At 42.9% G+C, this 15,794-nt stretch overlaps 1 protein-coding gene across 8 annotated transcripts in view; it reads left to right on the top strand.

Moving 5' to 3' along the window:
- The window catches only part of bptf (bromodomain PHD finger transcription factor), a 95,541-nt gene extending 82,341 nt beyond the window's left edge, over positions 1-13,200 (top strand). For 5 of the 8 annotated variants that reach the window (XM_060901584.1, XM_060901586.1, XM_060901583.1 and 2 more), the window contains 10 exons: positions 1,100-1,382; positions 1,605-3,901; positions 4,112-4,194; positions 4,292-4,517; positions 4,757-5,043; positions 5,343-5,516; positions 5,787-5,979; positions 7,708-7,792; positions 8,536-8,722; positions 12,462-13,200. In XM_060901584.1, the coding sequence (XP_060757567.1) occupies positions 1,100-1,382; positions 1,605-3,901; positions 4,112-4,194; positions 4,292-4,517; positions 4,757-5,043; positions 5,343-5,516; positions 5,787-5,979; positions 7,708-7,792; positions 8,536-8,722; positions 12,462-12,498 (3,852 nt within the window). In that variant the 3' untranslated portion in view covers positions 12,499-13,200. Of the gene's footprint in view, positions 1-1,099; positions 1,383-1,604; positions 3,902-4,111; positions 4,195-4,291; positions 4,518-4,756; positions 5,044-5,342; positions 5,517-5,786; positions 5,980-7,707; positions 7,793-8,535; positions 8,723-11,413; positions 12,432-12,461 lie in introns of those variants that run through there. The other 3 variants (XR_009650858.1, XM_060901582.1, XM_060901581.1) reach the window with 3 other exon arrangements.
- The last annotated feature ends 2,594 nt before the right edge of the window (positions 13,201-15,794 follow it).

The following is a 15,794-nucleotide window of genomic DNA, read 5'->3' as shown; positions in this document are numbered from 1 at the left end:
CAAGCATTTGGTCTAATAAAATACGTCACGTACAAAGCCCACATCCAGATGTACATGTTAACATTACACAGATCTTTCATACTCGCCATAAAATGTTCTCCACACACATGGGAATGTTTTGTTGGCATCCAGTCTTCCCGTTTAACTGCAGCTCGCCATTTTTCTCGTCTTTCTGGGTTCACTGGGAAGCAGTGAAAAGTTAAACCAGGCGTAATCTCCATGTCTATTATTAAATCCAAAAGCACTACAGGTCTCTGGCATTGTTCGTTTAGATGTAGCTTCTACAAGTTTGTCTGTAGATGTACTGAATTGGGCTTACAATCACTCGCGTACACTTGTGCCGGTTGTTGTCCAACACAAAGCTTGGCCGTATCAACAAATCTGCAGTTATGATGACGTCACGTAAAAGGCCCCTATCATTCCATACTCATTACCGTGGAGAGGAGTCCATGCATTCTAAAGCTAAGATAGCTAAGCACTAGCTAGAATGATTTAGTTATCTGTCCAGAAAAATGTCATCTATCCTTGTTCTATCTTGCAGTTGCACTCACTAGGCAGGCTTTCCTTTTCTTTTCCATTGGCTTTTAGCTCGTGGGAGAGCGGAGTCTACTATGTTTGCCCATACCGACTTGTTTTGGTTAAACGTAGGTCAAACGCCCCACGGTGGTCACGTGATATTGTTGCTCACTTGTTTCGGCAGTTTTCGGTATCGTAAAATGCGGGATGTATTTTATCTCTGCAAAACTGACACATAGGGTACACAGTGTGTGCAGCATTGCAACATCTCGAAACTCCAGCAGCTCTAAACATAGAACATTTTGCCCAGAATTCAGCTTTGCAGTCAGCACCTTTCAAGTATATCACCTTTTATCTGTAGGCAATGTATCAAAAGGTGAAACGTTTGCTTTTTTTAAATATGTTGAGAAAAGTCTACAATATCCATGATGTCCTTATTTTTTTTCATGGCACCATATAAACAAACCACCTAAATAGACATTAGAGTACCCAGGGTCCCACTGTTATTTCTTTGTGAACTAACATAGAAAACATATTTGATAATCAACTCGGCTGAACTGACTTTTCCTACTTCTCTGTGAAGGGTGGGAATCCAGGTTTGACTGTTGTGATCCAAGGTCAGGGGAAGACCACAGGGCAACTGCAGGTCATCCCACAGGGTGTGACCGTGATCCCAGGTCCTGGTCAACAGCTCATGCAGGCAGCTATGCCAAATGGCCAGGTCCAGCGCTTCCTCTTCACTCCTATGCCCCCAGCACCAGCTACTCCAGCTCCCACTGCATCCGCACCCAGCACCTCAGCCACTCCTGCTAGCAGCAGCACAACTACCACCACTGCCGCGGGACCTACAACACCAGCGCGGCCAGGTAAGATGTGCAGATATGCCTATAAAGGTGGTTCTTCTTTATATTGAAGAATTTGGAGGGAGATAGATGGATGGGAGTGCTTTATTTATCCCTGAGGGAAATTATTTTAAGGCCAGGTGAAGATGAATCTGCTGGACTTAGCCACAAGATAACTAAATAATAACAATTTTGGTTGTATCCGAGACCAATAGTGTATGTCTTTTGTGTCCGATTCTTCTCCAGCAATACAACCTGCAGCTCCTGTCTCACCCATAGTTCAACCCTCCAGCCTTCCCTCATCTCCACCCTCTCTTTCTAAATCCCAAGCTACGTTACAGCCAGCCACCACATCCCAAACGGCAGCATCATCTGCTCCAGTTCCTACTCTGCAAACTCAGTTTTCTTCTCCACAGGCCCTGCTGCAACCACAGTCCAAAATCCAACCCCAAACTCAGTCAAAACCACAAAGCCAGTCCCAAGCCCAACTACATCAAACCCAGCCACAAGCCACAACCCAACCCACAGTTCAAAACCAGCTACAGCAACAGCCCCAAATCCAGTCCCAAACCCAGCTGCAGCACCAACTTCCATTACAACCTCAATCACAGCTCCAAATCCAGAGTCAACAGCAAGCCAAACTCCAACCCCTGCAGCAACTTCAGCCTCAGCAACAGACTCAAACCCAGTCACAACTTCAGCTTCAGCAACAGACTCAAACCCAGTCACAACTTCAGCTTCAGCAACAGACTCAAACCCAGTCACAACTTCAGCTTCAGCAACAGACTCAAACCCAGTCACAACTTCAGCTTCAGCAGCAGACTCAAACCCAGTCACAACTTCAGCTTCAGCAGCAGACTCAAACCCAGTCACAACTTCAGCTTCAGCAGCAGACTCAAACCCAGTCACAACTTCAGCTTCAGCAGCAGACTCAAACCCAGTCACAACTTCAGCCCCAACAGCAAGCCCAGCCCCAACTTCAGTCCCAACAGCAAGCCCAGCCCCAACTTCAGCCCCAACAGCAAGCCCAGCCCCAACTTCAGCCCCAACAGCAAGCCCAGCCCCAACTTCAGCCCCAACTTCAGCCCCAACTTCAGCCCCAACTTCAGCCCCAACAGCAAGCCCAGCCCCAACTTCAGCCCCAACAGCAAGCCCAGCCCCAACTTCAGCCCCATCTCCAACTTAAGCCTCAACAACAACTCCACCCTCAACTCCCAATTCAGCCTCAACAGCAACTAAAATCCCAACTTCAACAGCAACCCCAACCCCAGGCACAGCAGCAGCCCCAACCCCAGGCACAGCTTCAGCCTCAGCAGCAGCCCCAACCCCAGGCACAGCTTCAGCAGCAGCCCCAACCCCAGGCACAGCTTCAGCAGCAGCCCCAACCCCAGGCACAGCTTCAGCCTCAGCAGCAGTCCCAACTCCAGGCACAGCTTCAGCCTCAGCAGCAGCCCCAACCCCAGGCACAGCTTCAGCCTCAGCAGCAGCAGCCGCCCCAGGCACAGCCTCAGCAACAGCCCCAGGCACAGCCTCAGCAACAGCCCCAGGCACAGCTTCAGGCACAGCTTCAGCCCCAGGCACAGCTTCAGCCTCAGCCCCAGGCACAGCTTCAGCCTCAGCTTCAGCCACAGCAGCAGCCCCAGGCACAGCTTCAGCCACAGCAGCAGCCCCAGGCACAGCTTCAGCCACAGCATCAACTCCAAACCCAGGCACAACTTCAGCCTCTACAGCAGCCCCAACCCCAGGCAAAACTTCAGCTTCAACAGCAAACTCAACCCCAGCCACTACTTCAGCCCCAACAGCAACTCCAACCCCAGCCACAACTTCAGTCTCAACAGCAATCACAATTTCAGTCTCAACAGCAATCACAGCTTCAGTCTCAACAGCAACTCCAACCACAGCTTCAGTCACAACAGAAATCTCCTCTCCATTCCCAGCCACAACTTCAACCCCAACAGCAACCCCAGCTGCAACATCAGACTCAACAGCCACAAATCCTGCCTCAAAAGCCTTCCCATGTTCAACCGCAGCCACAGCCCCAACCTCAGTCTCATTTGCCTGTTCAAACCCCAGTTCAGCCAACTTCCCCATTACCTGTGTCTCATGTAGCCCAAGTGACTTCTCCTCAAACACAGGTAGCCTCCATTGCTGTAGCCCCACAAGTAACCCAGACCACGGTAACTCAGGTTCGGCCTCAGATCCAGCTCCCAGCCCAGCTTCTTAGTGTTCCAGGGATCCAGCAGCAAGTCCTGTCCCACATCCAGAACCAAGTGGCAGCACAGCTCCAGGCCCAGGCCCAGCAGGGTACCCTTCCCCAGCAGATCAAACTGCAGCTGCCTATCCAGATCCAGCAGCAGGGTGGAGGCCAGGTGCAGACACATCAGATCCAGAATGTGGTGACTATTCAGACAGCCAGCGTCCAGGAGCAGCTCCAGCGCATCCAGCAGCTTCGAGATCAGCAGCAGCAGAAGAAGAAGCAGCAAGAGGCTAAGAGAGATCAGGCTCAACAGGCTACCAGTCAGAGTGAACTGCTGCAGAAGCAGGTACAGAGCAGAGCAGAGTAGTAGTTGCTCTTAAGTGACTTCAAAATCTGCAGCTTGAAAAACTGAAAGATTTAAAAATCGATTGGGTAGTCAAATACAAAAGAATGTAGGATGGAGAAACATTTTATGGTGCTTTAAAGGCATTTTACAAATTTTACTGCTAGAAGACTATTGGAAATGTTTTCACTCTGGTTTATGGTGCTGTTTCAGGTGGTCATGAAGCAGAATGCAGTCATAGAGCATTTAAAGCAGAAGAAAGCCATGACACCTGCAGAGAGGGAGGAGAATCAGAGGTAAAAATGATATTACACTCCTTGCATCCATGTTCTGACCCAGCCTTTTTGAGCTGTCATTTACCTTCCCCATGTTGGGTGTGCGCTGTCCATGCAGGATGATCGTGTGTAACCAGGTGATGAAGTTCATACTGGATAAGATTGACAAAGATGAAAAGCAGGCAGCCAAAAAGCGGAAACGGGAGGAGTCAGTGGAGCAGAAGCGCAGCAAACAGAATGCCAGCAAGCTCTCGGCTCTGCTCTTTAAACACAAGGAGCAGCTGAAAGCCGAGATCCTGAAGAAGAGAGCACTGCTGGATAAAGAGCTACAGGTGGAGGTGCAGGTGAGAGCATTGGAATTTTCACAATGCACAATTCATGTAAAGGGTTATAATGTTGGTGTAAAATGTAAGAGAAATGTCATGTAGAAATTAAGTAATTACCCTTAGTTAATTGATGGAGGTGAAATTGAACACTTGGAATCCATTTTAGAATGTCAGTGCTCCAGTGCTGAGGACTCTTCCCCCCCCCCCCCCCCTTCTTCTTTTCCACTCTGACATTCCTGTTTCCCTGTTGCTCTCAGGAGGAGCTGAGGAAAGATCTGAGCAAGCTTAGAAGAGAGAAGGAAAAAGCCCAGGCTGCAGCATCTCAAGCATCTGCCACAGCCATTAGTGCCCAGGCAGCTTCACTCTCCACACACTCCTCCACGATCACTTCATCCCCGTCCAACCATAAACGCAAACGAGATGAGGAACGTGATGCAGCCTTGTCTAAGAGCAAGAAGAAGAAGATGATCTCCACCTCATCGAAGGACAACAAGAGAGACACAAAACTATACTGTGTATGCAAAACACCCTATGACGAATCCAAGTAAGGACTTATGAAACCTCACTATGTTGATGCATTCAGTCTGAAGTTGTTCTAATATTGAGAAGTTTTCATTAGGTGATGTTTTCCTGAAAATGGAAGTTATAGCTCATATCAAATAATAAAGCAGATAGAACCTGGTTAGAAATACGGCAGTTATGCTAAGTGTTTCTAAAATTAGTAATAGTAGTTTCCAGATTATGAATGAATGCCCTTTATTGTCATTGCATATTAACATACAACAAAATGGCAGTTATCGTAAGTATTTGATAAATGTTATGGTTTTGTTACTTTGGGTCCAGGTTTTATATTGGCTGTGATCTCTGTTCAAACTGGTACCATGGGGAGTGTGTGGGCATCACCGAGAAGGAGGCCAAGAAGATGGATGATTACATCTGTATGGAATGTAAAAGAGCACAGGAAGGCAGCTCAGAGGAACTCTATTGCATCTGCAGAACACCATACGATGAATCGCAGTATGTGATGAGTGGTTTTTGGGTTGTATGTTCTTGTTTTTGTGTGGTGTTTTTTTTTTTTTTTTTTGGTCTGTCTTCTACATAGTTAATGATGAAGTAAATTTTCAAGCAAATCAGCTATCTTTGTTCAAAATGTGATTTTTGTACATTGTAAAGATTAATTTAAAAAATGTATATATAAGCGCATGCAGGCCAAGCTGAAGATAAGACTCGGACTAGTTTTTTGGATTACTTTTTGAGGCTGATGGAAGCATCTGATTTTGTGTTTAGGTTCTACATTGGCTGTGACCGCTGTCAGAACTGGTACCATGGACGCTGTGTGGGTATTCTGCAGAGTGAGGCGACTCACATTGATGAATATGTGTGCCCTCAGTGCCAGTCTACAGAGGAGGCCATGACTGTCCTGTCCCCGCTCACAGATAAGGATTACGAGGGTTTGAAGCGAATCCTCCGCTCCTTACAGGTGATTATGGACATTTGGAGTCAATTAAGCTTGGTTTGTTTGTTTAACACTATGTACAGTGGGGCAAAAAAGTATTTAGTCAGTCACCAATTGTGCAAGTTCTCCCACTTAAAAAGATGAGAGAGGCCTGTAATTTTCATCATAGGTACACTTCAACTATGAGAGACAAAATGAGAAAAAAATCCAGAAAATCACATTGTCTGATTTTTCAAGAATTTATTTGCAAATTATGGTGGAAGATAAGTATTTGGTCAATAACAAAAGTTCATCTCAATACTTTGTTATATACCCTTTGTTGGCAATGACAGAGGTCAAACGTTTTCTACAAGTCTTCACAAGGTTTTCACACACTGTTGCTGGTATTTTGGCCCATTCCTCCATGCAGATCTCCTCTAGAGCAGTGATGTTTTGGGGCTGTCGCTGGGCAACACGGACTTTCAACTCCCTCCAAAGATTTTCTATGGGGTTGAGCTCTGGAGACTGGCTAGGCCACTCCAGGACCTTGAAATGCTTCTTACGAAGCCACTCCTTCGTTGCCCGGGCGGTGTGTTTGGGATCATTGTCATGCTGAAAGACCCAGCCACGTTTCATCTTCAATGCCCTTGCTGATGGAAGGAGGTTTTCACTCAAAATCTCACGATACATGGCCCCATTCATTCTTTCCTTTACACGGATCAGTCGTCCTGGTCCCTTTGCAGAAAAACAGCCCCAAAGCATGATGTTTCCACCCCCATGCTTCACAGTAGGTATGGTGTTCTTTGGATGCAACTCAGCATTCTTTCTCCTCCAAACACGACAAGTTGAGTTTTTACCAAAAAGTTCTATTTTGGTTTCATCTGACCATATGACATTCTCCCAATCCTCTTCTGGATCATCCAAATGCTCTCTAGCAAACTTCAGATGGCCCTGGACATGTACTGGCTTAAGCAGGGGGACACGTCTGGCACTGCAGGATTTGAGTCCCTGGCGGCGTAGTGTGTTACTGATGGTAGCCTTTGTTACTTTGGTCCCAGCTCTCTGCAGGTCATTCACTAGGTCCCCCCATGTGGTTCTGGGATTTTTGCTCACCGTTCTTGTGATCATTTTGACCCCACGGGGTGAGATCTTGCGTGGAGCCCCAGATCGAGGGAGATTATCAGTGGTCTTGTACGTCTTCCATTTTCTAATAATTGCTCCCACAGTTGATTTCTTCACACCAAGCTGCTTACCTATTGCAGATTCAGTCTTCCCAGCCTGGTGCAGGTCTACAATTTTGTTTCTGGTGTGCTTTGACAGCTCTTTGGTCTTGGCCATAGTGGAGTTTGGAGTGTGACTGTTTGAAGTTGTGGACAGGTGTCTTTTATACTGATAACGAGTTCAAACAGGTGCCATTAATACAGGTAACGAGTGGAGGACAGAGGAGCCTCTTAAAGAAGTTGTTACAGGTCTGTGAGAGCCAGAAATCTTGCTTGTTTGTAGGTGACCAAATACTTATTTTACCGAGGACTTTACCAATTAATTCATTAAAAATCCTACAATGTGATTTCCTGGATTCTTCCCCCCATTCTGTCTCTCATAGTTGAAGTGTACCTATGATGAAAATTACAGGCCTCTCTCATCTTTTTAAGTGGGAGAACTTGCACAATTGGTGGCTGACTAAATACTTTTTTGCCCCACTGTAAGTGCTGTGGTGCTTTTGTGATTTTTGAAATCTTAAGTCACTGTGTAATCATCCTATCTGATCATCAGGCCCACAAAATGGCATGGCCCTTTCTGGAACCAGTGGACCCTAATGATGCTCCAGATTACTATGGGGTCATAAAAGAACCAATGGGTAAGAGCATTTCTGATTTATTTTAATATTTTGTCCTTGGCTTGAAACTTACCAGGGGTATCTGGTGGCATAAATGTGAGGTAATGCTGCTGTATTTTTCTCTCTAAAGCCTCTGGAAACATGGTTTCAAATTTTTTTTTTTTAAACTTTGTTTTGCTTTTTAGAGTATCACTTCCAAAAGTATGGCACTGGAATGTGTATATTGCCTTGGGTTTAACAAAATTGCTTAAAATGAGCTTTTCTGACCTTACAGTGAAGCTCAGCGAGATCACATTAACAGTTATATTTTCCCCCCAATTATAATGTTATGAAACTAAATTATACAAACAAGAATTGCATTGGCTGACACTATAACACTGGCTTCTCAGTGTCTCCATAAGTGTAATAAAAATCTATTAATTAGATAAGACCCCCCCCCCCCCCCCCCCCACTCTTTTAAGTGCTCGATGTAGATTATGATTGGAGATTATTGCAACCATTTTGCCGGTTCTCGTTTCTTTTGAATATTTACGGTGTATGTAAAACGACAATTTTAACTACCTGCTCTCATGTACAAAGAAGCAAAGTGAGCAGGAAAGACATGAGTTCAGTTAGGGTGGTCGGCATAAAAGGGGAGCGGGTGTAAGCAGATGGCTTATTCTATTTTTATAATTGTACATGAACTAATGATGCAAGTTAGCGGCTGCACTGTATGCACTGCAGTTAACAATGTAAAATCCTTGATTTCCTGTTCTTGCCTGTAGATCTGTCCACAATGGAACAGAGGATACAGAAACGATTTTACAACAAGTTAACGGAATTTGTAGCGGACATGACCAAAATTTTCGACAACTGCCGCTACTACAACCCCAGCGACTCACCTTTTTACCAGTGTGCCGAGTTCTTGGAATCCTTCTTTGTACAGAAGCTCAAAGCTTTCAAAGCAAGCAGGTAAGAGTGGCTTCTGGGGCAGCATATCTCTAGGCATTTTTTTTATTTGTGATTTTATTTTCATTTAAGTTTTTCTTTTTCTCTCTCTTTCATGGTTATGGTTTTAAAGTCCCCATGAAATCAAAATACATCTTTTAGAGCTTGATGTAAAGTCTCTTTGCATTGTAGACACAAATAAGGCAATATATAGTTTTTAAACATGACAAAAGTATGTTCTGTACATGTTAAAAGGAAAGGATTAAAAAAAATTTTTTTTTTAAACCTGAGCCCTAGATTTCCATCCCCCCCCTCCCTTTTTTTTCTCTCTCAAGCAGAAAAGCATGTTAAATAATCCTGATCTCAACACGGACCAAAATAACTGATTATTTGGGGGTTTTTTTGCCATTATCAAGCAGCCATACCCTAGGCATGCTGATAAACACGCAGTTATTTTGTAGCTATGTATTTTCTATATTTGCTTAATATTCCAGCTAGCTTTCCAAGAGGGCAGGGCGCTAATGATTATTACAGTCAATTTTTTTGTGCATCACTATAGACAAAGAGAGACTCCTGCAAAATTAGCCATACTGGGAAACTCTGCAAGGTAGATTTACTTTTGTAAAATAAAGTAAGCAAATCTGAACCTACTTTGTTCACCAGTTTAATATAATGCTTCATAATGTCACGTTCACACTTGGTGTGCCTCGAACTGTCACTCTCATCTGCGCACCTATTTGCTATGAGCGAGCAGCATGCACCGCAAGGACTAATTACTACACACCTGTTCCTTATCAGAGCGCCATCATAGCGCACGCATATAAGGACTCTAAACACTAATAACAAAGTTAATACATTTAGCTTAGATCATATGTCTGTGTTTTGCACAAATCACCCATAACATCGTGCATTGGGGTTATTGATTTTAATTAATATTACTGCAAAAATATTAGAGAATATAGATCTGTAAATCATGGGCCAAATATAGACCAATAATGTTAGGCCTATTGATGTACCACAACCTAACTGTAAAGATCTAACATTGATTTATTTCTGTATTATAATATTAATGGAAAACCTGACAGTTAAGCCTATTAAAAATTAAATGGTTGCAATCCAATTGCAGTTAACCTCAAATAGGTCTAACATTAGTTAATATTAATAGTAATACTAATAGCGGTAATCAATAATTAATATTTGTCCGGGATATTAATGTTAGATTAGATCTTGTGTAACACAATGTTAACATTAACGTTAGTGACTAGATTTTCTGTAGATCTATGTCTAGAGTCCAGATCTGTTAGTCCTAACTTTTGATTGAATTTGTTGAGGACTTAACTTCTAGATCTACTTACGTTCTGGTCAACAGAGATGCTCGGTCTTTTGAGCCCCTTGCTGCTTTTACCAATTCTTTTTTTCGTTCACGCCTTTGTCGCCATTGCTGCTTTTCAAACGTACCTTGCAGCACTGACTCGTTATTGTAATGAGACAAAATGGTCGACAGAGCATGTCTGTGACCCCGTGCTAATAGTGTGCTGTGATTGGTCAGCATGCATTACCTTCGTTGCAAGTCAGCAATACTCGTTAGGGCACACTTAGGTGGGGTTTACATTAGACCGTATCAGCGGATCATCAGATTAACGTTTTTAAAACGATTAGCGTGCACACAGCAACGCCAATACACGATTTGCGTGCACTCAGCAACGCCAATACACGGATACGCTCGGCTCCGCAGGCATCCTGCGCTCCAAATCACTCCGCCCTGAACAGCGAGTGCCCTGTGGAGGGTGCGCACTCCGGCCCTGCGCAGCTCACAGAGCGCGCGAGTGAAGTGCACGAGCAGTGATTCGGGACTGAGCCGCTGTGTGTGTGATCCCAGCGCATATCGGGCATGCGCGTCACTTACCACTTGCAAGTGGAAGGATGGCAAGCCTAAAGACAATCATAACTACACAATGGGCAGTATTTGCATCAGTATTTGCAGTATTTTCATACTTTTATACTCTTTAATGAAAGGTGATACAAGGCGGAAGTCCGCGCCGTTTTTCAGCAGTCGCGTCACATGACCAACGCCAGCGAATCAGGAAGGTGGATGTCACAGTGACGTTGTCCAATGACGACGCCAGCTAGAGCTCAGCACAGCGTATCCGCGTATTCTCAATGTTTACACAGCACCGGACCAGACACGATCTGGATTGAATACGTGGACCCTGGCGGATTCCCGTTTCCCGGCGTTTCCAGGCGTTTTAATGTAAACAGACAGTGCATCCGCGAAGAAAACGAGACAGATACGGTCTAATGTAAACTTGGCCTTACTTTCTGCTGTGGAATGTATGTGCCTTTTTTTTTGTGGCAGGTTTTCTCTATCCATGCAATATCTGTCCCCCACCCCAACCCCCCCCCCCCCCAAAAAGCCCCCTGTATATTTAGATTTGGTGGGAGATGCAGTATTTCTCAAATGCTACGCACTCTCCCTGACTTCCTGATCCTTAAGGAAATCAACTTAAATTTAATGGGTACTTTAAAACCAAACTTATTTCTCATAAATGGTCTGAAGTTACTTACAAACCTCATGTTCATTAGTGGGCTAACATGTGAATCTGTCTGCTTACATCATGTCTAGTTGAGTGTCTTTTTTATTCGAATTGTCCCATGCGCTTTTCCTCCATCTCAGTGTTGTGCATGTCATTCACGCCACTCATTCTTCTCTTGCAGATTGATGTCTTGAGTCTGACGTATAGCTGGAATCTATGCTGAAGGGGTGGAGTTTCTCTTTTATAAATACATGGAACTTACTGCTTTATGAGCAGCTGAAACTCCACATGATTTTTTTTATATTTAAGTTAATTCGGTAATTTTTCATCGGAGGGGGGGGAGAGAACTCATTAAAAGGCAAAGGTGTCCCAAGCATGGCTTCATTGACAATCGCAGAATGGCAGCCATTTTGTTCATGAATCCAAGAGATATGTCTTAAGAGCATCTAAGATTATGTGGATTTTTTTTAAAAACCCTATTGTTCATAATATTCACATATATTAGTCATTGACATTTTATTTGTATATGCCTAAAGGCAATGCCTTGATTTCTTCAAATGTGTTTACTTTGGCACTGGTAAAATATTTTGTATATTTTATTGTAAGATGGATTGGATCGGTCTCTTAGGCAGCCTTTTCTGGTTCATCTACGTGTCCTGGACTAATGCATTGGTTTATCATGTGCTCTTTCAGGTGAACAAACCTTTGCTCATCATTCATCTGCAATATTTTGCTAGTCAAACAATAATAAAAGGCTTGTATTTAAAATGTGTCTTTTGGCAGATTCTGGTTTTAAATCCTTTTGTGAAGGATTTTATGTTGTAAAAATGGTGATACAGAATTGGAGAATTGAACATTTTGTGTCGTGTTGCTATACATACATGATCATGACCTTTTGCATTGACTTGACTTTTTTTTTTTCATATGCACAGCCTGCCAGTTGTCCATGTCATATTTAGCTACAAAGAAATGCAGAAAATTCAGTTCTAGACATACTGCAAAATTACAGAAGGGTTTTCCTTGCTGTCGTGTCCACTCTCGTCCCATATCTTCACCCTCCAAGCATTGCATGTGTGTCCTTTTGCTGTCTGTCTCATTCCATTTAGTTTGTCTCATGGGTTTGTTTGTTTGTTTGTTTGTTTGTTTGTTTGTTTTCTCATGTCATGTCTGTCGTTCAATAAAAGCATCAAACAGCTTCACTTCAGTTTGCTCTCTTTTGTATTCTGTAGGTCTCATAACAACAAACTACAGTCTTCAGCTTCATAGAATACAACCACACGTGGTGCTAACGCACGTCTGTAAAGGATATGTTTGGGGGGAGGGGGGGGGACTCTGAACAGTCAATCCAAGGGAACCAGGCATCTTTTATGTCAAAGATGCCCTTCACATTCTCCATTTTCTTTCTCTCTCGACCCAAACCGATGGTTCTTCCCCAGTCGACCAGCAACGCACATGACTGCAGTGGTTAAAGCAGCGTCTCTTTGACCTGCCCTGCTCTCTGACTGTGGAGTGAACGGGCAGCGGAGGGATTACATGAAGCATTTTGTAACATTTGTTACCTCAAAGCAATGACTTTTGGATGGACCTTTTGTGTTTTTTAAATCATGTTTGCATAATCCAGGGTCCAGGTCTACATATACCTTTCATGACAATAGACAATGACATGTTTTCCTGTGATGTGCAAGAATTAGGTGGATCCTGGACACAACTGACTGTGTTTGATGAGCAGTTGGTTTTGTGGTGGATTAGAGTTCAGGATGCCTGAAAGAGTAAATTTATTCAGATGCAGGTTTTTAGCTGTTTCATGCCAAGTGACTGAAGCAGCTAAAAACCAAGATCAGTTGGGAGGCATTCTGTTTGTATGTCTATTCTTCCTTTTTCTTTCTTTTTTTTGTAATACAGCTGAAGAAATATTGATGTATATGAATCGTAAATAAATGGAAAGAGTTCTCTTTCCCACACTTAAAATCTGAATTGTGTGGTATTTATTGTACGACTCTCCTGAGTGGACTATAGCTTACAATTGTAAGATTTTATATCTTTAAAATGTGTGAATATTCAAGTTGTATTTTACTAACTGTAGCAAAAGTCTCTTAAGTTGCCAAGTATTCTCATTGCCTTACAAATTGTATTCAAATTATGTCCATGCACTGTTACCTAAACAGGCACAACTAGGATATAACCCAATAAATTAGTTAAAGAGGTAAGATAATCTACCTAAAATAGTTTGGTTGCTACATACAAATCACCCAAAGTACCATAATATGGTTTTGCAGCTTTGGTAACATGGTGCATTGCAATAAAATGTTATCAATTTAAAACTGACAGGTCAGCGTTGGTTAATTAGCGAGTATTGTTTGCCGTTCCTTTTTGTGCTGAAAGTTCAAATCCGACTCTTGGGCAGTACTGATTAACATCACAGCTCTGACAGTAGGTTTTTATTAATGTGCTTGGTTTAGTATTTCATTGTTTCTATAGTAACAACTCATTCACAGGGACTTGTACAGAATCTAACCATAATGTGCTGTTGTTTAACAATGAAAATGGTGATGCTTTGTGAATCAACATTTACAGTTAGGTCCATAAATATTTGGACAGAGGCAACATTTTTCTAATTTTGGTTCTGTTCATTACCACAATGAATTGTGAACAAAATAATTCAGATGCAGTTGAAGTTCAGACTTTCAGCTTTAATTCAGTGGGTTGAACAAAATGATTGCATAAACATGTGAGGAACTAAAGCATTTTTTAAACACAATCCCTTCATTTCAGGGGCTCAAAAGTAATTGGACAAATTAAATAATTGTAAATAAAATGTTCATTTCTAATACTTGGTTGAAAACACTTTGTTGGCAATGACTGCCTGAAGTCTTGAACTCATGGACATCACCAGACACTGTGTTTCCTCCTTTTTAATGCTCTGCCAGGCCTTTACTGCAGCGGTTTTCAGTTGCTGTTTGTTTGTGGGCCTTTCTGTCTGAAGTTTAGTCTTTAACAAGTGAAATGCATGCTCAAATGGGTTGAGATCAGGTGACTGACTTGGCCATTCAAGAATATTCCACTTCTTTGCTTTAATAAACTCCTGGGTTGCTTTGGCTTTGTTTTGGGTCATTGTCCATCTGTATTATGAAACGCCGACCAATCAGTTTGGCTGGATTTGCGCACACAGTATGTCTCTGAATACCTCAGAATTCATCCGGCTGCTTCTGTCCTGTGTCACATCCTCAATAAACACTAGTGACCCAGTGCCACTGGCAGCCATGCATGCCCAAGCCATCACACTGCCTCCGCCGTGTTTTACAGATGATGTGGTATGCTTTGGATCATGAGCTGTACCACGCCTTCGCCATACTTTTTTCTTTCCATCATTCTGGTAGAGGTTGATCTTGGTTTCATCTGTCCAAAGAATGTTCTTCCAGAACTGTGCTGGCTTTTTTAGATGTTTTTTAGCAAAGTCCAATCTAGCCTTTTTATTCTTGAGGCTTATGAGTGGCTTGCACCGTGCAGTGAACCCTCTGTATTTACTTTCATGCAGTCTTCTCTTTATGGTAGATTTGGATATTGATACGCCTACCTCCTGGAGAGTGTTGTTCACTTGGTTGGCTGTTTGTGAAGGGGTTTCTCTTCACCATGGAAATTATTCTGCGATCATCCACCACTGTTGTCTTCTGTGGGTGTCCAGGTCTTTTTGCATTGATGAGTTCACCAGTGCTTGCTTTCTTTCTCAGGATGTACCAAACTGTAGATTTTGCCACTCCTAATATTGTAGCAATTTCTCGAATGGTTTTTTTCTGTTTTCGCAGCTTAAGGACGGTTTGTTTCACCTGCATGGAGAGCTCCTTTGACTGCATGTTTTCTTCACAGCAAAATCTTCCAAATGCAAGGAACACACCTCAAATCAACTCCAGGCCTTTTATCTGCTTAATTGAGAATGAGATAACGAAGGAATTGCCCACACCTGCCCATGAAATAGCCTTTGAGTCAATTGTTCAATTACTTTTGGTCCCTTTAAAAACAGGGTGGCACATGTTAAGGAACTGAAACTCCTAAACCCTTCATCCAATTTTAATGTGGATACCCTCAAATAAAAGCTGAAAGTCTGGACTTTATGTCCATTATATAACTATAACTTGAATATGTTTCAGTAAACAGGTAAAAAACAAAATTTGTGTCAGTGTCCAAATATATATGGACCTAACTGTATGAGAGGATGCTCTAGTGTCTTCAGTGTTTTTATCCATGGTAGAGTTTTCAGGAGCCCATGTTTGTAGTTGCAATTACATAAGTCATAACAGGTCATAAGTGATGTGCAGCAACATTAACTATACATGATTAAAAAGTATGATGTGGTGTTTATTAATAAAGTGTAACCATTGGCAAGTTACATTGTTAGAAGAGGAACAAAATATGTCATAGGAAAATAATGAGCTTTGCTTCACATCAGGCCACGTTCTACCACTCATTGTTACCTCGCTCACGACAGAGTAAGCGGGGTGAGGTATTGTCATCAGTGTAGTGCAGTTTGTTTGTGTGTGTGTCAACAATCTAGTGTCTAGACGGTT

This window comes from Neoarius graeffei, chromosome 20, assembly GCF_027579695.1.
Source record: "Neoarius graeffei isolate fNeoGra1 chromosome 20, fNeoGra1.pri, whole genome shotgun sequence".
NCBI classification, from domain to species: Eukaryota; Metazoa; Chordata; class Actinopteri; order Siluriformes; family Ariidae; genus Neoarius; species Neoarius graeffei.
This window is presented reverse-complemented; position numbering and strand designations above follow the sequence as displayed.